The following is a 23,334-nucleotide window of genomic DNA, read 5'->3' on the forward strand; positions in this document are numbered from 1 at the left end:
TTGGGGTTTATCAGCCTCCCCGAGGGAGAGGGCTCTGCAGGAGGCTCCAAGACGCCTCCCAGACAGAAGCCCGACTATTCCCCAGCACTCAGCACAGAGAGGAATTGGACTCCATGCTAATAGTGTTCCTGACTTATTTTGTCCTGTACTTTAATGCTGTGATAGGTATTATTGTTGTTTATATTTCACCCAATAGTGTGGACCTTTATGGGTCTGCTTGGGTTAGAAATCAGTAGTTCTGTTATTTGCTAATTATCTTAAATTCATGAATGCATACAGTTTTATGAGATTTACTAATTAATATTTTATTTAGTTATTGGAAAGCTATTATGCCTTGGTTAAATATAGTAACATTTACTTGGTTAGTGTGCCGTGGTTTAAGTGGGTATAATACACTCTGTTAACCAGGTTCAGATCTGCATTGCGCAGGTCACGTATTCTTGTATTTGGTAATGGAGCAACGGGGTACATTGGTTGGTGGACAGATGGGAGCACAACACAGAGCACTTGTCCCCCTGTAAGGGATTGTCATGCAGGCATGTAACCTTTCTGTTGCATCTTTTGTTTTCACAGTGAGAGAAAAACGCAAGAGTCTCTTCATTAACCATGTAAGTGAAGCTGTCTCCCTGTGTTCTTCATAATGACTGTACAGTGAAAAGAGTTTAAATAACCGTGTCTGGGATGGGCGAAAATGGTTCATGTATTTTGTCTATACTTAGAAGAATGCGAAGAACGTTGCAGTGTCCTTATGCTCAGTTGGGTTTGTAATTGGACAAGTATGGCTGGTATGTATCCCCTGGCCCAAATGTTTTCCCGGAAGTCTCAGACTGCTGTTGTTCATGGGAAAATGTGTGTGAACATACCACAGCAAACACTACACAGGCAAATGAAAGGCACTTCTTTCAAAGTTCTAATCCTTTCCTTCTTCTACCCCCACCCAAATTATTCGTTTTCTCTCTGTAAATCCGTTGCATTTGAATAAACATAATTGTTTTGCATGAGGCTCTCTGCCTCCGTACACTCTCCTTTCCCTAATTTTTCTTTATAGGTCTGTAGAGTCTGCATGTTCTTTTGGTGCTCAAATAAAGGATAAAATTGGCAGCACTTTTATAGGGATTGAAAGAATTTAGCTTCAGTCTTTTGGCCATTCTGAACAGTATTTCCTTCCCTTGCTTGCCAGGCAGAAAGTCTCCCATTGAGATAACTTATCCTTCTTCCTTGAGCAGCATGTGCAGCTGGCTCCCTCCATCTCCACGGTCCCCCCCGATCCCGTCACTCTCCACACCCCATGCCCCAACTTGCACCCTTGTGTAGTGTGAAGCCCTGCAAGTGTAGAGTCTGGAGTCCAGGCAAGTTATAGCCACCCCTTCCTCTCCCTCTAATTATATGCCCCTTTCTTTAGGGGAAAAAAACTATCTCCATAAGGTATGGCATGATGAAGTAGGTAAATTACCAAAATAAGTATGCTGTAAATTCTCATATTGAAAACAACATTGAGTATTTGACCTTACAAGGGTTTTTCTCAGGATTTCTAGACTGTCTGCGTTTAAGTATTTGTAGATCTTGAAGTACTTGGCACTGAAGCTGTGTATTGGAGAGACTTAAAGCCATAATATTGCCTCCGTTGCCCTTTGAAAATGTGGACAAAATGCTGTTGTAAAGAAATTCATAAGCTGGGCACGTACAGACTAATTATAGCACCATATAAATATGTTGATGTTATTGTTATTGCCTGTTAGAATATAGATAAGTTCTATTTAATTATCCAAGTTTGATATCAAAACTGATGAAAGTCTTTCTGGTACTTTGAATATGGATATAGTTTTCTCATAATTATTAAGACCATAGTTCCCGGGGTGGAGCGTATTCTGTTCTGCGTTTGGGAATCCTGCCTCAGAGGGAATACGCTCGTCTTTAGTCGTGTTATCTGAATGGATTTCTGAATGGATTTCAAGCTGGGATAGGATAGGAGCAGACTCCTTGTAAAATGCTTGCATTTCTAGTTATACTCTTTACTTGTTCAGCTGGAGAAGTCAAGGAATGTAGTGAGCTTGATCCAGCAACTGAAATTTTAAAAATTCTAAACCTTGCTCTTCCCTCTTTGGGAGATTTACTTTTAATAGCACACAAATCTATTGAGCAACTGCTGTGTAGCCCCAATACATTGTGCTTGTATGAAAGAAGTAAGGTTTTAATCTCAGTAAGATTTTAAAAATCCAGTAAGCTTAAGGAATCCAATTTTTTTTCTTTTTGGGAAATAATTCACATTTTCAGGAAAGTTAAAACAGTAATACAGAGGACGGAATTTTCACACCTCACTAAGGAACCCTGGATAGTCTGGTTCTCACACTACTCATTTGATTTCACACAAAGGATGATGACATGGGGGAGACGTGTTATTATATTCTCTCATCTTAATGTATTTCTTTTTTCCAGACTGTCTAGAAATGATAACGCTCCACACCAACATGTTGATACCGATAAGTCTGTGTCGGTTGGCAGTCCCTCGAGTGTCTGGCTGTGTACATAGAAGACTTTCCCTTTTCTTACACTTTCCTGCTCTCAACCCCCTTCCTTCTGTCACTTTTGTTATGAGGTACAAATAAAGTGCAATGCAACGTAAAGGGTAGTAGTCCATGCGAATGTAGGACCGCCGACAGATAGGACAGTTCTCAGTGGGAGCTGCTGTGTATGGAAGCCCTGGTCTTTCGTAGGTGGTGTGTATCTGCTCTCTGCATCAGCCAGCACAGATTTTTTTATTTTTATTTCTTAATTAAAGTTTATTGGGGTGACAATTGGTAGTAAAGTTACATAGGCTTCAGGTGTACAATTCTGTAATACATCATGTACATATCCCATTGTGTGCTTGCCACCCAGAGTCAGTTCTCCTTCCACCACGTATCGGAAGGCCGCGCAGATGTTTGCCCACGCTGCCCGGTTTTCACATTGCTGAGACGCTGTCACAGGGGCGGAGGGAGCGGTTCTGATTTGACCTCATCTGTGACTTCTCAGTTCCTTTGTTGTTCTTTGCTGAGGGCTGAGGGGGCACAGCTGTTCCTCGTGTGAGCAGAAGTAGATATTCCAGGCCCTGCACGATGCCTCCCTCACCCTCCTCACTGCACTAGTTTATGTGTTGGCTTCATTGCTCTCTTAACTCCTCAGTTTTCAGCTCCTTCACCTTGCTCAGGGACTTCTGGAACAGAGAGAGGAAAGGAAAAACACAACATCGGGGAAGGGGCAAGTACTTTGTCAGGAAAGTACTTTCAAAAGCAGGTTCTCCTTCCCTTATTCTTTAAGCAGAGGCTTCCACACCAGGATCTGTGTGAGTTTGTTCTTTTACTCTGTCTACTTATCTGTCTGTCTGTCTGTTTGCCTATCATCTATGAACTTTTATTTAGAAAAACATCAAACTTACAGAACAGCTGTAATAATAATATAGAAGAAACTTCCCATATACCCTTCATCCAGATTTACTAGTTTTAAACCAGTATTTTATCACTTTTCACTCATGCTCTGATCATATTCCTATATTATTTTTTATGAATCGTTTGGGGGTAGGTGGCCTACATCCTGCCTTTTACCTCTGAATACTCCAATGTGTATTTCGTAAGACGAGATTCTGTGTGTAAATACAATATTGTTATCAAAATTAAGTATTCAACAGTGATACTATTCTTTTTAATATTCCAGTTGTGTTAAGTAGCCTCATAATATTGTGTGTAGCATGTTTTTCTCTGGTGCCGATTTCAAATTAGGATCACATGTGGAGTTTAGTTGGTGTGCCCCTCGGTCTCCTTGAATCTGGAGACACCTCAGCTTTTCTCTGTCTTTCACGATGTTGACAGTATTGAAGAATACAGGGTCAGGTGTTTTGTTAACAGAACGTTTCTCCTTTTGGATTTGTCTGAGGATTCAGGTCAGTACTTCCAGTCAGAACACTTCATGGAGTGATCCTTTGCCCTTCTCTGTGTGTCAAATCCGGAGATACAGTATCCATCTGACCTTGTCAGTGATGTTGATTTTGATCACCTGGCAAGGTGCTGTCCAGATTCTCCAGGGTGCATTTACTGGTTTTCACCTTACAACTAACGAGCAAGTAAGTCTATGAGCAGACACTTTTAAGAAGACCATGCAAATAATCCTGCTCCTTCTTCCTTCTCCCAGATTTAGCATCTGTTGATCATTCTTGCTTGAACCTAGCTCTGTATTATATTTTCATTGCAAATTGTTTTCCAGTCCCGACCCACTCCACATTTGGCAGTTGTCATTCTGTCCTAAGGGAGGACCTTTTCTGCCAGTCTGTCATCCTTCCCATCTGTTCAACCTTATATGGACTTGTGGATTTCTGTTTTTCCAATGGTTTATTGCTGTCCTTAATTATTTTGGTGCTCACATTGTCCTAGATTTGGCTGGTAGCAGTCTTTGCAAACTGGCTCTGTGTTCTTGTGGTGCCCCTATTTTTTTTTTCCTTTTTGAGTGTTCTTGCTTTTTGGCACAAGATATTCCAGGATCAGCTTATATCTCCTGGGTAGCCCTGGAATCAGCCATTTCTCCTGGTTCCTTTCAGTGGCAAACAGTATTAGAAACCAGATCTGGACTCCATATGGGGTGTCATTGCTTGTAGGCCTATTCATATCTAGGAAATAGACATTTTAGAAATCATGAATTCTTATTGATACCCCAATTTCAGTCCATCCCATAGGATATTTTTCCCCTCTTCGGTCTTTTAGTATTTTTTTTCTTCTGTAAAAAATTTATTTTTAAAAAACTAGTGAGATACAATTTACAGACCATAAAATTCACTTTTTTAAAATATATAATTCAATGGTTTTTAATACTGAAAACCATTCACAGAGTTATGTAACTATCAGCACAGTCAATTTTAGAACATATTCATCTCCCCAAAAAGAAACCCAGTACCCATTAACAATCACGTCCCATTCCCCACCTCCCCCAAGCCCCTGGCAACCACTGCTGTACTTGCTGTTTCTATGGATGTGTTTATTCTGGACATTTTATATTTAATGTTATCATACAATATGTGGCCTTTTATGATAGGCTTCTTTCACTTAGCAAACATTTTCAGGGTGCATCTGTGTTGTAGTCTATACCGGGGGTGCCAAAAATGTATATATACACACATTTTAAGAGATGTTATCTATGTTCAAGCAGTAGTTCACCACAATCAGAAGTATCTGGACACTGATGGTGTTATGCAGGGTGTCATGCGGAGTCTCTGGTCCCGCTCCCCACACAAGAACACAGGACATGGTGAGACCAAAATGGAACAGCCACGGAGCCATAGGTAGGGGAGTCATACCACTACAGTCTCACTGGAGGCTGGGTTGGAGACACAGGAAGCAGGAGCCACATGACCCGCAACCTGTTGTCCGCTTCTCTGCAATCCGCAATCCCCACTCCACTTGCTAGCTGCAGTCCGCCGTGCTAACTACAATCCACGCTTGCTAGCTCAGCCATCGTCTTCTTGCTAGCCCCCCATTTGCTGCTAGCGTAGCCACAGCAGTTATATTAGTGGCCAGTGGCTCACTGGTTATAGCTGACGGCCAACGAGCCACAGCTGATGGCCATCCAATCACAGTTGATGGCCATTTACTACCTGAGCCAGCACCTTTCCACGTGAGGCCGAGAGCCTGGAAACTACACTCGTGGCTCTGTCCCCACAGATGGTAACCACTTTGAGCATCTCTTGTGATTGCAGGAGACAAACCTGACTTGTATTCACTTTTTGTTATCGGTATATATTGAGTATTACAATTTTAATACAGTTTTCCTTTCTTAAATTGTGTATACATTTTTTTGGCACTCTCTGTATTAGAACTTCATTCCTTTTTGTGGCCAAGTAATATTCCATTGTACTGTGAGGCACATTTTGTTTATTCATTCATCAGCTGATAGACATTTGGGTTGTTTCTACCTTTTGGCTATTATGAATAATGCTGTGATGAGCACTGTTATACATGTTTTTATGTAGATAGATGTTTTCATTTCTCATGGGCATGTACCTAAGAGTAGAATTGCTGGGTCCTCTATATTTAACATTTTGAAGACTTGCCAAACTGTGTTCCAAAGTAACTGGTCTTTGGCTTTTACTATTTTGTTTGAAGTTCTGTGAATTCAATTTTTGAACTTATCAGGAGTAGGATACTTGTTTCTTCAAAGTACAACTCTCACTTTTTCTTTACCACCTTTGGTTTTTTAAAATTTTAAACTTTTCGCAAAAGAAGAAATGACCTTCTAGAACCAGTAGAGTTTTTTTTTTCTTTATTTATTTTAAGTGTGTTTTTCCAAGACCCATCAGCTCCAAGTCAAGTAGTTGTTTCTAGTTGTGGAGGGCGCAGCTCACAGTGGCACATGTGGGGATCAAACCGGCAACCTTGTTGTTAAGAGCACCGCGCTCTAACCAACTGAGCTAACCGGCTGCCCACCAGTAAAGTTTTGACCAGTGTAACTGCATTCATAGGGAACTTTGAAGGGGTGTTGGTGAAGAACAATGTGGTATAGCAAGAACACTTTATGAGGAGTCAGGTGGCCCGAACTGGGATTCTTCTAATACTTCTCTGTTTTTGATGCCAATTTACTATGTCACTTGGTAAAATGCTTTAATTATTTCACCTTAAAGAGGACAATACCACTTGCCTCCCATCTCACAGGATAGTTATGAATAGCAGTGGAGATGGGATATGTGTAGGCCCTTAAATATTTGCATTGTACAAATACTTGACATTTGAATTTCTGTGACAGTTTACTAATTATGTAGAAGAGAGAGCTCTAATAGTAGGAAAGAGACTTGAATTTCTTACATTCTGGGCCAAGTCTAACCAATTTTTGAGTCTTTCTGTAAATTAAACATTTTAAGACCTACACTTGGATAGACATCTGCTCTACCTTACCCCCCGCATTCTAGAATAAGCTCATTTCCCACTCCACCCTACCGCCAAAACTATAGCATGGAGTATATTTGACCACTGGCATTCAAGAAATGAAGTATAGTAAAAAAAAATCTTAATTTTGGAAATGAACCTCTGTCTTTTATAGCTACAGAAAGAACTCAGGCAGCAACAAACCCTGTGCTGGCTGCCGTGCACTCTGCACGAGTGGGAAGCCTGCAGTGGCCCCGCTCGGCCTCTGTGCAGCCATCAGGAAACCCTTCTCCCTCAGATGATGCCTGTCCTAAAGGATGGTCATTCTGGATTTTGCCTCACAGCCGGAACTACAATGAGAAAAAAGTGCTTCTCATTATACAGAGGGGGCCAAAAAAATGTACACACATTTTAAGAAAGGAAAAAACTGTATTAAAATTGAAATGCTCGATATATACCGATAACAAAAGAGGAATACAAGTCATGTGTGCACATTTTTTTGGCAACCCTTGTAGTGTCAGTGCACAGAGTCATAATGAAGCAAAGATTTGACCTGGGATTGAAGTAAGCAATGAACGTAATTATTTTATAGTGACAGCATGCATGACTCAAAACAGAGCAAAATTTTACCTCAAAATTGGCATTTCCTAGTGTTTGTTCTTGAGACCCAGTGTTGGTCTGTTTTTCTGCTTTCATAGAATAATGATTTTGTCCACTTCTGCTCTTAATTCCATGGCTATTTAGTTTTTTTTACTTTTTTCCCTCTCTCTGCTGTAAGAAATTGATCTTACTAAGAGCTGTTAAGTCTCTTTTTCTTTCCATGGAATATTCATTTACCATGTCACAGTCAAAGATGAGGGGTTTTTCTTCTGTCTGTTTTGTTATTTTTAGCTCTGTGTCTCTGAGGCCGTGGCGGTGCTGGAGGGATGATGATGGAGCTTTCCTCTCTCCTCGCCCCGGCGCCATGGTGTGTGTCATTCTGTCATTCTCCCAACTGCAAGTGCTCTGGGTTTGCACAGGGGAGCCCACAGAATGTCCCTGTGTCCACTCCATATTAGCTGTGTAACTGGGGTAAAGATACTTTCTTCATCTGTTTCCTCATTTGTAAAAATGAAGAAAGTACTCTCCCGGCCCCATGGTTTTGTGAGACTGCACCGTGATGTGCTGGTGGTGGCAGTGGGGACCCAAGCCTCTTCCCCACTTCTGTGCTCTGTCCCTGCGTGTTCTGCACAAATCAAGCCATTCGTTAATTTTTAATAAAGGAATGCTGGTGCAGATTTCAATCTCTGTGCCCACACAATCCTGCCTTCTCATCAGGGTCATAGTTTGCTCCCCTTAGAATTACGATTAAAAAAAATTTTTTTGCAGCATTCAGTTTTGGAGATTTCATTTATGTAATTTTTAGCAAACATGTACAACTTCTTTTCCCCTAGCATTAGGCTGGTGCAGAAGTAATTGCAGTTTTGCAAATTTTTAAACTTTTTAAACCGCAATTACTTTTGCACCAACCTAATATTCCTTCATATGTTTTGATGGTTTATTTTTATTTGATCCTGACAATTCCTAAGAGGTGGTAGGACAATTGTGCCCAGCTGTTGAAAATGGGAAGTCAAAGTGCAGGGACTGAGTATTGGCAGTGACTTACTTAGTACTTGTTGAACCGTCTCTGTGCTCAGCACCCCAGGTGTTGCCCTCACAGCACCACATGGAGGGGTGGGCTCTGCTCTGCTCTCTGTATTTTACAGGCAAAGATACTGAATCTTGGGGAGTTAAAGCACAAGGTGACCTAATGGTTTATCGTCCAAATCAGGACAATATTGAGTGTGAAACTGGGTGCTAGGATTGGTTACTCCAGGATAATGGGGGCAAACGAGGACTGTCCCCAGCAAGCCAGGATGTGTGATCATCCCCCTTAAGTAACTTCCCCGAGTTCCCACAACTAATCACTGGCAGAGCTGCATCCTGAACTACAGGCTTTCTGACTCCAACTGTGTTCTTGCCCGTCTTGTACTGGAATATCTCGTCCACATTAGCTAATTCCCAGCAGGGCCACAAGAGAGCCTGCCACTGCCCCACTGCAGTGTCCTGAGTGTGTGTGCACTGCCCAGGGGCGTGGGCCCTTGCCACGATCTCCTGTTTGCCAGCTTGTTGATGCACGGCCCCCTCCTTTCTGCTGTGGCTGCCCTGTTATGACCAGCTCACAGAGAACATGGAGGCCAGCTTCCTGTGTGGTGGCTGTGGTGAGAGCCAACGAGGCAGTCTGGTCCCTGGAATGGAGTTGTTCCTCATTTGCTGATTCGAGAAAATGATCCAGTCTACCTCCAAGACATTGAGAATCTAGACCCAGGAGAGAGCAGAGAGGAGTGAGCTGAAAGTGACAACGGGGATTGGTCAGCGCCGTGGAGGGCTCACGCAGGAGCATAAGAGCACACGGGAGGACACTCAGCCCAGAGAGTCTGGTGGCAGGAAGGAGCTCTGAGCAAGGGCCGTTGGCGGGGTTCTGAGGATGAGGGGGCTCAGAGAAGGAAAAGGCCTTGCGGGGTCTTGTATGAACAAGTCGGGGAGAACATGGCGCAAGGGACGAACTAACTGTAGGTAGAAAGGCGTGGCTTTGGTGTCAGACAAATGTGGCTTTGAGCTCTGGTGTCTTAGATTTGACCTTGGGAAAGTTACTTATTTCTCTGATCTCCTTTGACTTGTCCGTTAAAAGGGAATTCTACTTGCCTTGTTGGGTGTTTGTGAGTTGTGAATGAATATATGTGAACTATCCAGAACACTGTATTTTTAGTGATGTGGATTTCAGATCAAGAGAAGTTTACATTCTATGAATCTTGTAGTCCTGACATTCAACAAATGACTTAATGCCCAAATGGTATTTAGAGTAATGAGATACCCTAAACTAAAAATCTTCATAACTTAATGCTTAGGATTTTTATTCGGTTTAGAAATCAGTTAAATAGTTTGAAAGCTGAGTTGGCATCCTCTGGGCAATGGAGGACTTTGGCTCCTCAGCCCCTGGTGCTGGGAGGCTCAGGCTGACAGCTGGGCAATCCTGGGCCAGGGCTGGCGTCTCCGTGGTGCTGGTTTCGAGTTAACCATCTGACCCCCAGGGACTGTGTGTGCTGAGGGGTATTCCTGCCTGTTAGCTCAGGAAGGTAGTTTGTTAGATTGTGAAGGGATGTGGCATGTACTCACCTGAGTTCATCACTCCTCTGCTTGACTCCCATCATATTTTAATCTTGAAATTTGTCTCAGAGGAAATAGTTGGAATCCTACAAGAAATAGAACCAAATTATTATTGTCCTTCTGTTTCATTGCTGGGATTATTCCCAAAGTTATCCTGTATCTAAGAATTCATTAACACATCAATTAATTACTGAGTTTTTGTGTTAAACATCTTGAGGTTTCGTTTGTAGTAGATTTTGCATGGGTGGGAAAAATTTCATAAGGATTTTTAAAACTTGCCACCCATATTAAAAGCAATTATTAGATTCTGAGTTTTCAGTGTGTCTTATGTGACTTAAATGTGATTGCTACAAGAGCTTAAAAAGAGAAAGAATTGTTTTTAATGCCTTAGGATTGTCTTAATGAGAATGTTGTGATTAATTTGACAGATGTGAAAATGCCATGTTAAAATTGACACGCAAGTTGTAACTTGAACTTGACAAGCTTTCTTCATGGCTTTCCTTTTGTAGGCACAGAACAGTGTACGCTTAAGAAGGGAAACCCATGAACGAGCCTTATCTTTTGAAATTCCTGATTTTGGTTATTTCCTTCTAACCTACATGTACTTATATAAAACCAGTGTTCAGAGGGTATTAATATTTCAGTAATGCAGTGCCCCCTAGCTGTGATTTAAGGAACTGGATATGTATACTTTAAATAGTGACTATTGTCATTTATTTAGTTTTGAGGGGAGATTTTCTGTTCATAGCATCTTTTTTTTTTAATTTCTCAGGCTGTTGCATATTTCCATAATTTTATTACAGAGGAGAAACCTTATTAAATAAGAAGGAAATATTAAAGTATCAAACAGGGCTTTTGGTCTCTGGTTAGCTTTAAGGCTTTCTTTACATGTATAAATTATAGATACTGAGGGTTTATTGGAGGTAGGCAGGTTAGCAATTTTATTATCCCTAAGAAATTTTTTTTGGTTGTTGAAAATGACCCTTAGACTGTTAACATAGCACCAGCCAAGTGGAAACTCATTTGGATGATTTGATTTTTTTTTCTAACTTGCTTTTGAGCAAGAATTATCCACATTGGTGTTTACTAATTATATTGCCCATTTAATCGCCAAAAATCTATGTTAGCGGTTACCAGTGTATAATTCTGTTTTCTTTACCAGTACCTTTGAGAAGAAGTTCTCAATTCTCAACTTCTTCAGAGAACTAAAAATTTGTACAGTTTTGTAAGAACCAGTCATAAGACTGCACAATTCCTGAAGGTCATCCATTGGTAGTATTTTCAAAAGTATCAGATAACCTTCCCTTTAAAAAAGTGTTTTGCCCTAACAAAGGAATACTTTTTTCTTTTCTTCATAGGCTCACCTCTTCAAGCAGATTAACCAGGAGATTCTAAATTAACATTGGCTGCATTTTCCATTGCCCCCAAATACTCCGTACCCCAAGAACAGAGAAAATGAGTACAGTAGACTTTTGTCTTGATCTTGGTACATAAAAACCAGGACGCTACCTTAATTAGCGGCTTTCATTGGTGTAATGAGCGGTGTACTTCTTGTTTCACACAGGCCCCAGGGCAGGTGATTTTTACAGACTCTGCACCATACTCTCTGATGCTTGATTGTCAGAGTGTACTATTTTCCTAATGAAGGAGATTTGGGACTGGGAATGGTGGCGGCGACTTTTATTTATGGAAGAACAAGGAATTTCATTATATGGAAAAGTGTATTTGTACAATTCTTGCTGGTAGTGTTCACATTTCTTGCTAAGACATTTTCCCTCTGTGTTCTGATCTCAAGTTTAAGGGGATGATGTTCTTTGGAAGAATTTTGAGCCCTGTTTAATTGTCATTGTTTTGTCACCATTGTTTTCTAGCATCCTCCAGGACAAATAGCAAGGAAATACAGCTCGTGCTCCACTATTTTCCTAGATGATAGCACAGTCAGTCAACCAAACCTCAAGTATACAATTAAATGGTGGGTATACAGATTTTTGCTTAACCAAATGCCTTTTCTATTCCTTAACCTGACGTCCAGCTGGTTGGTTGTATGACCTGGGAAGGGTAACAGTGGGCAAGGGGAGGCCATCGACTATGAAAAAAGGTTTTAAAAAGTGATTTTGGTAGTTAGGGATGTTGAAAAATTTGTTTATTTTACCAATTACCTAGAAAACCCAAAATTTTAAATTATTTTAAATGTAGATTACAGCATATTTTTTTATTTTTGTGTGTAATTTCTACCTTCCCACTTTTTATTAAAGCCATCCTGGCATAACGGCTAACATTTTACCTTTGAAATAAAACGGGGTCCCAGTTTTAAGTCTCAGAGCTGCGGGAGGTCTCAGAGAAAGATCTGGGTTCCAACTTCTGCTCTTTCACCAACGGGGAGGGCTTGGGTCCCAAAGAGAAGGGTCCCAAATAAGATCCCAAAGAGAAGGGTCTCTTTGGGACCCTTCTCTTTGGGATCTTATTTTCAAATGGTGTTTTAGGAAGGAGGGGGAGTCTTGGGATAAAATCCTTCCCTTTTCGGGCTTCAGTGTCCTCATTTTAAAGTGGGCAGTAGGAGGGGACACTGGTTTCTCCTGTGACGCTCCCACTAGTACTGTGATAACGAGGTCACAGAGAACCTGATGTGCAAGGGTCTGGACTTGAGCTCAACTGGGAAAAATCTGGGGTATTTTATCTTTATGCTTGTTTTAGAAAGTACACATTTAACAACAGTTCGTGTTAGTGTTTGAAATAAACATTTACATTTCTAAATAGGAAGTACTCTTCAGTTTCAGTGGACCAGGTTTTCGGGCTTATAAGCCCTGTTCTGAATGTGAGCACACGTGACAACCAGCCACAGCCTCGGGCAGTGAAGACTGTCCAGGTTGTCTCCACAGGGAAGGGGAAAGGGGACCACTTGAAGGGAGGCTGCCTTTTCTCTTGTGCGGGTTGCGTGTGTCTAGGATCAAAATGGAAATGGGGCTTCTTCCCTCAGTACCTTGGTGTTCAAGGGCGTGGTAAATGACCGATGGGCATACACCCACAGGACGGCTGGGAAGAGGTGTATACAGCATAGCTCCCCAACCGTGGCTTTGGCTCAGCCGCTTCCTGCCCTTGGGCAAGGTTTACTGCCAGGGAAGTGCAGCACTTTCTAAAGGAAATCATTCGCAGTTGTGGAGAGGAGTGGAAAGCCCTAGGATCTGTGCAGCATGTGGCAGTTAGCAGCTGCTCAAGCTCTAGAGCTCAGAGTGAAAGCTGCTAACTGCCCTGAATCCTGGGATCCTCTGCACAGGGAGTGAAGCGGAGTGGAGCTCATCTCCCTTCAGGGCCTGCAGGAGCTCTTGGGATTTACAAGTGGATCTGACTCAGTTGCTCAACGCTTCACCCTTGGATGGCTTAAAATTGCCACTGGCTGTGACATGGACACTTAGGAGCCAGGTGGGAAAACCGGGTGACAATGTGATTATTTCAGTGTCAGGTCCGGGAGGTGCAAACGCCTAAGTTACAACTATGTGTCCGTGTAAGCCAGTGGTTCCAGCCCTGGGTGTACCTAGGAGTCACCTAGGAGCTTAGAGCCACACTGATATTTGGTGTCTTGCCCTACAGATCCGATGTCTGGATTTTAAACCCCTTCTCAGACATTCTAATAGGCGGCCGATGTTAAGGACCCCTGATGTTGGTGGACGTGTCTCCTCCTTACCAAAGTTCCCTTGGAAGTTTTAAATAAACTATAGGTTAATATATGAAGGGAAAAGAAGGTGAAAAGCTGGTCCAGTTAAGATAGCTATCGAGACAGAACATTCAGCGTGGAGAGTGTGCTTCCCTGATCCAAAAGACATTTTCTCTGCACCGCCCAAATTTGAAGTTCTTCAGTCAGTAGCTTAGTTGTTTTAAAAAGTGCCCAGTTTTTAAACATATACATGTTGGACCTACGAGCTGGGCAGGGCGGACCCTAGTTGAAGTGGTTCCATCGGAATCCTGCCCTGACAATACAAGGGGGTAGGAAGATGCTAAGTGAATGCCCTCCTGTGGTAAAACTTAGCCCTAAGCCTTGTCCTACACCTGTCAGGAAACCTGTGGCCCTCACCCCCTAGATGTTAAAATTGATTCCACGCGCTTTAACACAGTAGTTCAGCTTCATCGTGGGCGTGGTGAGCATTTGTGGGCTAACCTTGTTCTGATTACCAAGCATGACCTTGTTTCTTTGAGAAAATGGTCTGTGTTCTAAACAACCAATTTCTAAGTAATTTTTAGAAGAAAACCCTCCTGTAAATTGGGGAATTGCCAAAATGAACATATTTACCAATTCTGGTTAGGGAGTGGGTGGAGGATTGAGTGCCATTCTAACAGTGAAAGGAAAGCTTAAGTATAAAAAGTTTGGGCCCTTACTCTGCTCATTCTTTTCGTGAGCATGATTTCTTTTTTGAGAACTTGATTTTTCCATCTTTCCCCTAAATGCCAACAGCTCTGATACAGAATTTAGAGTTTAACCAACCATCCCCATGCTTCTGCGACCAATTCCTTCCCCAAATCCCATAAGGAGCATAGGAATGATGATGAAAGGCAAGTGTGTGTGGGGGGTGTGGCGCTACATTCACACAACTGGCCAGTCGTCCATGAGTCATGGTGTCTGACGGTTGGAGAGTCCTGCCTCTGTATCTCCGAGATTCAGGCCTCAGCACTGCCAGACCCACCACCTTCGAAGTCGTAGGATCATCATATGCTTTGCTGATTTAGTTCTAGGAACGAAGTAAGACAAGTGCAGTGCCAGTGATCACAAATCTGTTTTGTTTTCTTGGCCAAGAGAATAGCATTTCTTTCTTCCCAGCTATGTGGCAAAAGCAGCTGAGCAACTGCCCAACTGCACAGGTTTGGCCCACCTGTACTTCTGGTTTGGGTCCAGCCCATCCTTGCTGAGACCTCACCACTTTCTGAGGATGTCGCAGAACTGACCAGACCTCTGAAGTTGGGCATTTAGTGTGAAGCCGAGGACAGATTCAGTTTTCAGCTGACTGCCTTTTGCCCCCCAAGAATCACTTCTTTTAAGATGACTAAACTGGCCTACGGAGCTGTACTGTACATGAGTCCTCAGCCGTGTTTTCTCACTTTCCGGGATATGAGCTTGAGTGGAAATTGGCCTACAGCATGGCTCTATTTTTCACGGAGGTCTGAGGCCACAGTAATGTCCAGTCTTACTTTTGGCTCCAGGTGGAAAAATCAGGTGACAATGTGATTATTTCAGTGTGAAGATTTTCACTCAGTCTGCAGAAGTCAGAGACCTCTTGAGATAGAATTATTGACAAGGGAATAACAATAGTAATAACTTCAGTTTTAGAACTTTTGGTTATCATTTGGTTGTCATTTGGTTATCATGACAACTCTGTGATGTAGGTTGAATTTCCCAATTTTATAGATGAGGAAATGAAGGCTCGTGAGAGCCGAATGAACTCTTAATAAATGAAGGAGTTAGGTTTTAAACCCAAGTTGGTCTGACTTCCAGTCCAGTGATATTTTTCCTGTGTCACACTCTCATGGGGGAAGCAAGAATCATTTTTTTTCTCAAAGTGATTAAATTAATCACTACATCAAATCCAATCATATGAAACATTTAGCTTAAATCTAACATTAGATTAGAAAAACAATCATCACAGCATGACTATGAAATGAATAAAACAGTAATTTCTTCCGTTTTTTCCAGAGGCAACATGGTAGAATGAAAGGGTACAAAACCATTATACGGGTCAGAAATCCTGGCATCTGGTATCTGAACCTGAATTTTCTCATGTATAAAATAGAATCAGTAACACCTACTATTTTCCATTGCAGGGCTGTTCACTTACGTGAAAGCACTTTGAAAACCATATTATCATGTCCTAAAATGCTGAAGCCCTTTCACCCCAATTACAATTCCTTTATCAGCTTAGATTCTTTTCAAAATGTCAGGAGAAAGAGAATCTGTTATCATTTGCTCATAAATACTTTTAACACTTAGCTGAAATCATTTGAATGTATAGATCTGGAAAGAGATATTTGTAGGAACATGGTTTTTTGTGATACAGTGAGATTAGCTGTTGTCTTGTTAAGTGATAAACTTCAGTAAGCATCTGAGCTATTTGGAATCCAGAATATGCATACTGAGTCCCTAAGTGAATGTGGCTGAGTGAGGGAAATGTATGGAACTGAGCCCTGGACCTCCATCTCCATGTTGGTGCCCTGGATGGCAGTTTCTGTGCTCGGAGACCCAGAACAGTCTGATACAGCCAATTAGCTATGTTCTTAGAAGCTGAAAAAAATGAATTTTGGCTTCTGCAATAAATTTTAAAGTAAAACAAAAATAGTGGAAGGAGCTAGTCAACTTACAAAAGGGGAAATTAAAAAAAATTGTCCAGTTGACATGAATAACCCTGCCAACTTGATAGGTGACCAGAGAAACTCAAATTGAAAACAGGTACACTTTTTTTACCTATCCAGTTGAAGAACATTTTATCAAAACCTTCAAGGTGAGTGTTGGCAAGGATGAGGTGAACTAGACACTGGTAGGGAAATGTACTAGTATGGTTTTTTTGCAAAGATATTTAGCAATATATGTGTTGAGCCTTACAGTTATTAATGACTTTGAGTAATTCCAATTACAAGATGTTTTCTTATGGAAATAATATAGTCACAGGTTGCACAAATATTTACCTTTGAGGATATTTATTGTGTTAATTATAATAGTAAAATATTAGAAACATGTTCAGTAGTAGAGGAATGATTAATAAATTATTCAGGAACAGAATCTATATATCTTGTGCTAATAGTAGTCATCTTTAGGCAAAATGGTTATTTTTTTGTATACTTTATATATTTTCCAAAATTTCTGCCATATTGAATATAATGTACTGTATAATCAGAAAAACATTTGAAAAAATTCAGGAGCAGGGAATGTCTTCATTAAGACCTTTTAAAATGTAAAATAAAATTTTAAGGTTGTGTTACAAATAAGGGTTCAGCAAATGAATAAGTCAGGCAGATTGCCAGGAGGTTATTGATTTAAGGGAAAAAATATCAAACTACTGTGGGTGATATTCACTTATTTCTGGTAGTTATAAAGAAACCACTAATTTTCTAAAATAGTATGTACTGAGTTGGAGATTTCTAAAAGTGTTTAATTTGTACCACCTGTTTTGTTTTGTTTTTTGTTTTTACATGGTGCCTATATTGTACAAGTGAGGAAAGCTTAAAATTTCAGATAGGAAGAGAAATTTGTAAATATCACTTGAAGTTTTGGTATTTCTGGGAAAGATTTAATAATTGTTATGAATGAGTACCAGACTGATTTACTTTAAAGAGTACATTTTTTTGATCAGCATTCTGAATTAAATGAAACTGTTTAGATGGATCATTTTACTTTTTACTTTAGATATTTATGGTCAGACTGATGTCAGATAATATACAACATCTTGAGTATGCTTATGAAACATTGAATTGCATTTTATTTTACAGTGTAGCTCTCGCAATATATTACCACATCAAAAACAGGTATGTGGATGATTGATTTTCTGCTAAAAACATTACGTGTTATCTACTATTATATTTTTCCTGTCTTTTTCCTATTACGCTCTAGTTGCTTTGGCCTTTATATTTTCATAGACTTTCTAAAGTTAGTGTAATTTACCAAAACTTCCCAGGTAAGTGCTGAGCTGCTGCCTAATTAGAGGAAACCAGATGGGTGTTTGTGTTTGACACCAGCAAAAACAAAACAGAGCTTCTTGAGAATGTTCTGCCTCTTCTTTACTCTTTGTTTTCTGTATAATTTGTTTAAACATTCTATCTTTTATAAAATATTGTTTAAAAAAATTTACTGTGTGCTACTTTAACATGGAAAAAATGTTTATAGTTTCAATTTAGTAGAGAAAATTTTGCTGTAAATCTCTTTGAAAAGTTGTTTTGCATTTTATTTTTTCTGTCTTTATTAAATTGACTGGTGACATTGGTTAGTAAAATTATATAGGTTTCAAATGTACTTTTCTGTAATACATCATCTGTATATTGCATTGGGTGTACATTTAGACATAATGTAGAAACCCTGTCTGATACGAGTCTGAAGATCAGTTAATTTAAAAACTCAGTTAAAACAGGGAATCATAGAAAAAAGTTACTTAAAAAGATTTACCATTAATATTTTATTTCAACATAAAACATTTAAAAGTACATCATTTACCAATTTTTTTTAAATATAGCATCAAGACTTGTTTTGAGCATGAGGCATTGATTAGAGTATCAGTGTCTTTCTTTTCTAAGCCACCCTGTAACTTATCCTTTCCATCTTTCCATAGTGGTTTTTTTTTTTTTTTTCAATCAATAGTGAGAAAACTTAAGATATTTGCAAAACAATCCGAGCATAAAATCTTTCAGGTTTTGAGCACACCTGGTCTACAATGAATTTATTTTTAGTGATTCCCTTTTGCTAGGTCTTTCCAGATCATCCTTCTTTGTTTTCATAAGAACAAAACCACTATCATTGCAGTCTCATTTCATTGAGTGATAGTTACACATGTTATTTGAGTCTAATAACAAGTACAACTTGTGTTAAAGAACAAAATTCAACCCAGTAAATTTAAAGATCTAATTGGCTTTATTAAGGGACACATGAATAAGGGCAGCATCCCATCCAGCAGCTAGAAGGGCGGGCGCTCTGAGGAGTGGTACAAAAGGGAAAAGTTTTGATAGGCAGAAAGAGGATGGGACTAAGAGGTTAAAAAAGTGGATTATGTCAGGCAAGGACACCTTTCTTTAGGGGAAGGCAGGGGGTCTTATCTAGTAGATTACCTCACTAGTGCTGACCAGGAAATTTCAGACTGATTGGTTTAAAATTCCACTCCTGGGAGAGACTGAAACTGCAATTGGGTTAGTCATTAAGGTTTGGTATGGTGACATGACTTCCAAAAAGTTACTCCATTTTGGCCCGGTGTTCCTTCTGATAGGGTAGGTAAGTAGATAGAAATGAGCAGGAGAAATTTAGCCCCAGTTAGAAAGCCCCTTGCTGCAGCTCCTATTTGGGTCAAGACCCCTTCCAGCTGCCCAGCAGGATTCCAGGCCTACACATACCCTTAAGGAATGTGTTTACACATGTCCCTAAATCAAAGAAATGCACTGCTAAATGCCAGAGGACTAGGCACCTGGGGTGGGGGGGAGAAAAAGATAAGAGAAGGGAAGGGGGAGGCAGTTCTACCCACAGAAATAAAAGCCTTCATGCAACATAAGGCGAGGCTGCTTCCCTCCCTTGGGTCAGCCCGCTCCTTGTCTCAGAGTGCACTGTCTTTAACTAATAAACTTCTGGCTGTTTTATTCTGTACAAAATTCTGTCTCTTGACTGAATTCATTCCTTCAAGAAGATGAAGAGCCGAAGTTCAGTGTCATTTCCTGGTAACATTTCCTCCCTCCGTCTGGTGTGACCCATTTCTGGGAACAAACATGGCCACCTCATGGTTCCAGTGGATCTCAGTGGGTGCGAACCATGCTGCCTTCAATCTGTTTTACAACGGGGACAAAGGGAGAGTTGTGATAAGTCGTTGAAGTGAAGGTTAGATGACAGAGCTTCTACTGAACAGTCTTATAGGAAAACACAAATATCTGGAGGTAAACACCTGGAAAGATATTCTCTGTAGTGACCCTTTTCCGTATTGTAATTGTGATTCATGGTTCTTTATGGTGCTTGAGAGTTTGGGATTTAAAAATTTACAAAATGTAGGCTATTGGATCTTTGAACCTTGATCAGAATAACATATCAGTGAAAGTTTAGGTTTTTGTCTTGAAGCTTATTTCTATGATAGTAGTTCAAACTTTTTAAACATTTAAGTCTTAAATAATAACAATGTAATGCCATTAATGGAATCAGATGTGTCCTCCAACCAACCAGTTTTGCATTAGCATCTCTAAGTGACTTCCAGTTCTTAGACTATTACAGATCCCAAAGTTAATTTACAGTCATAGCTGATAATGATAAGAGCCAACGTTACCAGTAAGGGCTTACTCTGGCAGCCCTGGTCAGCTCTTTACGTGCATTATCTCATTTCCTTTTTATAACAACTCCTTGAGGTTGTTAATACTGATATTATCTCCATTTTACAGATAAGAGACTGGCGCAGAGAGATGAAATAATTTGCCTAAGATTATACAACTAGTAAATTGCGGAATGGGGGAATTGAACCCAAGCAATATACCACGGAGACTTTTAATCATATGCAAACAAACATGATTGATGTACAGGTTGTGTCCTGAAGGTCTCTTGGGAAGAGGTGGCATTGACTGTCTGCAGACTTTCTTCCTTGATAAGTCATACCAGCCAAACCTTTGGAGCTGGTGATAGATCCAGCTTGGTAGAGATGGTGCAACTCAGCTGAGACACGTAGCTTTTCATGGAAGTGAAAGGAAAATCCACTTTTCAGAAGAGTCATTTTAGCTTAAATTCTTAACCCTCATTTATATTTTTGAACCTACACTTTCATTTTTAAAATTACTTCAGGTGATTGTTTCTCCAGAGTGTCGAATGGCTTTTTAGGAGCTCTCATTCCTGAGGAAACTTGAAGAAGGCGAAGAAATGGGGTGCTGGGCCAGGCTTTCCTCTCACATAGCACCTTGACTGTCTCACAGAGACAGTTAGTGAGATGAGGAGTCGGCTGATTCTTTGTGGCTAGGTTATTATAAAAGGAAATGTCACTGGGTGCACCAGGAGGAGCTCTTTTTATGCTGTTAGACCCTGCTACCTGGTCCTTCCTGGTTGAAGCTGTCTTTACTCAGCTTTATCTCAATCTTTGCTGCCTGTGTTCCTACAGGCTAGTGAAAATGAGCACAGGTACGAATGCCCAAAGCTTTAAAAACAATTCCTATTGTGCAAATATAGTAATGCAAACTGAACTATCCTGTTAAGATCTTTCTTTCCCCCTTATTTTATGGAGACAGTAAGTTCATAGAGCAGAAATTGTAGTGTTGACCTTGATGGGTGTTGGTGACGTCAGACTGTAGTCTCCTGATCCTCGTAAGCCTGATTGATTTTGGAAGCAGAGAAGATGGACCTTTTTACCCGAGCAATCGTTCCCAAATTTGGTTTCTAAAGAAAAATTTGTAGGCAAAACTCAAATGACATAAAACAGGACGTAGAGCTGTCTCTAGTGCGGTGTGGATAGTCAACTCAGGGCAGCTGCCTGAGGCTCGGTGCTAACAGGGAAAGCCACCATTGTAAGTTGCTCTGTGCACTTACTGGCCTGGTAGCAGCCCGCCATTCTTTTATAGGTTTAGGTTATTACTATTAGTTAAGTTTTTCTACACATCACCACTTGTTTTTCAATATAAAATACTGAAAATCTTAATGAAGTGGTTAAGTTGCATGTTACAAAAACTTCAGATTAATCTCTAGGATACACTGAATGTTCATTTTTACCCTCAGACTTCTTTCTTGTCCACCATAGTTTAAGCAGATCTGTTGGCCTTAGCTCAGAAACATGATGTTAAAGAAATTTAGACTTGGTTCATTTGAAAACTCAGAAAATGAAAAATCTATATTTTTACTTAAGTTAATTCATAACCTTTATTTCATGGACTATTCAGAAATTACCTACTAATACTGTACCCAAATAAAACAAATTGTTATTCATCAATAACCAATAGCCTCTCTTACATTTAGCACTGCCTTCTCTTTTTTGAAATAACAGTTGAATCAAAATATATTTTTTGTTTTATTTTGAATGACACACATTCTTACAGAAAGTAAACTCTATTTTCTATTATTTTCCCTACCAGGGACCCAGATGGAAGGATGCTCTTAGATATTTTTGATGAAAACCTTCACCCTCTTTCGGTAATTTCCTCCCCCTCGTGTTTCACGATATTGTTTAATTGTTTCTCTTTTGCTCTTCTCTGTTTGGGTGGCCTGTCATCTGAAAATATTTTCTTCCCCAGAAATCCGAAGTGCCACCAGATTATGACAAACACAACCCAGAGCAGAAGCAGATTTACCGGTTTGTTCGAACACTGTTCAGTGCTGCTCAGCTGACTGCTGAATGTGCCATTGTCACCCTGGTGAGTGCCCTCAGAATGACCGCAGCCGTTGGTAGTTGAATGGAGTGGTGAGAGCTGGAGCTCTCGTCAGGTAGCCTAGGGACACTGTAGTTTCTCCTTCAGGGTGATCTCTCTGGAGAACAGAGTGTTGATCTCCCAAGACGGTATGAAATCTGTTTCTCGGTCCCCTCCTAAAGTCACAGTCAAAACCAATAAATGTTAAAACGTTGAATTCAGGTAAGTAAACATTGGGCTAACGAGGGTAAGAAGGACCAGGGCTGCCCCCTCTAGCTTTCCTGTTGTTGGTTCTTACAAAAGTTTTAATAACATTCATAAGATACGATGTACACATACATCCCACATGAATACCTATCTAGGAAGGAGTGGTGGGTATTGCCACCTTCTCTTTTGTGCTTTTGTTTAAATGTGTTTGTAAGGTATTTTTGGAGGCAACATGGAGGTAATCTTCACTTTGAGACTCAAATAACAGATAAAAATCTATAATCTTAAGTAGATTCTTGAAACTTTAGGGACTATTTAGTCAAATGTCATTTGGGAAATAGATTTGACAATGGAACCCATTGTCACTGAACTTTTACATTGTGTGCAACTCAGATAAGAAGTTAGCTCTGCCTGGGCATGAGCTGTCCTGGAGGGGATCCGAAAGCCATTGGGAGCATCTGAGAAGAGATTATTGTTTAGTAGAAAGTTTACAGGCCACCTGAGGACCCTTTGTATCTCTGCCACACTAAGCGCTCTGTGCTCCTCAGCTAATGCAACAGTAAACCTGTTTGTTTATTCATTCATTGATTCATCCATTTGTTTGTTCATTCCTTCTCTCGTTGAACTTACTTACCCCTAATGGGTAAAACAGACATTCAACTAGTAATCACTAGCTGATTTGGATGATTGTAAGTTCTTATGATGTAACTGAGAAGTAGATTTATCGCTCAGGTTTATTCCCCCAAAGGATTTTAAGTTCTTAAAAAACATGCAACAGGCTTGAAACTTGTATGTAGGGAAATTGCGATGAACAGAAAAGCAGATGAAAACATGGATGAGGTTAGTATTAAAATTCATGCCACGAAGAAAGGTTTATTTTGAAGCTACTGCAGATGGAATGCAGTGGGGATTGTTTTACCTTAAATTCCTAAAAAAATTACTATCTGACTGCGACCTGATAATGCCTCATTGCTTAGATTTATTGGAGTGAAGATAAGATTGTAATCCCCGCAGCTTCCCATTT

At 40.3% G+C, this 23,334-nt stretch overlaps 1 protein-coding gene across 2 annotated transcripts in view; it reads left to right on the plus strand.

Moving 5' to 3' along the window:
• Positions 1-23,334, plus strand: part of CCNY (cyclin Y) — a 188,601-nt gene that overhangs the window by 135,874 nt on the left and 29,393 nt on the right. For both annotated transcript variants that reach the window (XM_081048606.1, XM_081048607.1), the window contains exons 3-7: positions 574-608; positions 11,939-12,039; positions 17,535-17,570; positions 21,831-21,888; positions 21,990-22,109. In XM_081048606.1, coding sequence (XP_080904732.1) covers positions 574-608; positions 11,939-12,039; positions 17,535-17,570; positions 21,831-21,888; positions 21,990-22,109 — 350 coding nt within the window. The remainder of the gene's footprint in view (positions 1-573; positions 609-11,938; positions 12,040-17,534; positions 17,571-21,830; positions 21,889-21,989; positions 22,110-23,334) is intronic.

This window comes from Rhinolophus hipposideros (genome assembly GCF_964194185.1).
Source record: "Rhinolophus hipposideros genome assembly, chromosome: 1".
NCBI lineage: Eukaryota > Metazoa > Chordata > Mammalia > Chiroptera > Rhinolophidae > Rhinolophus > Rhinolophus hipposideros.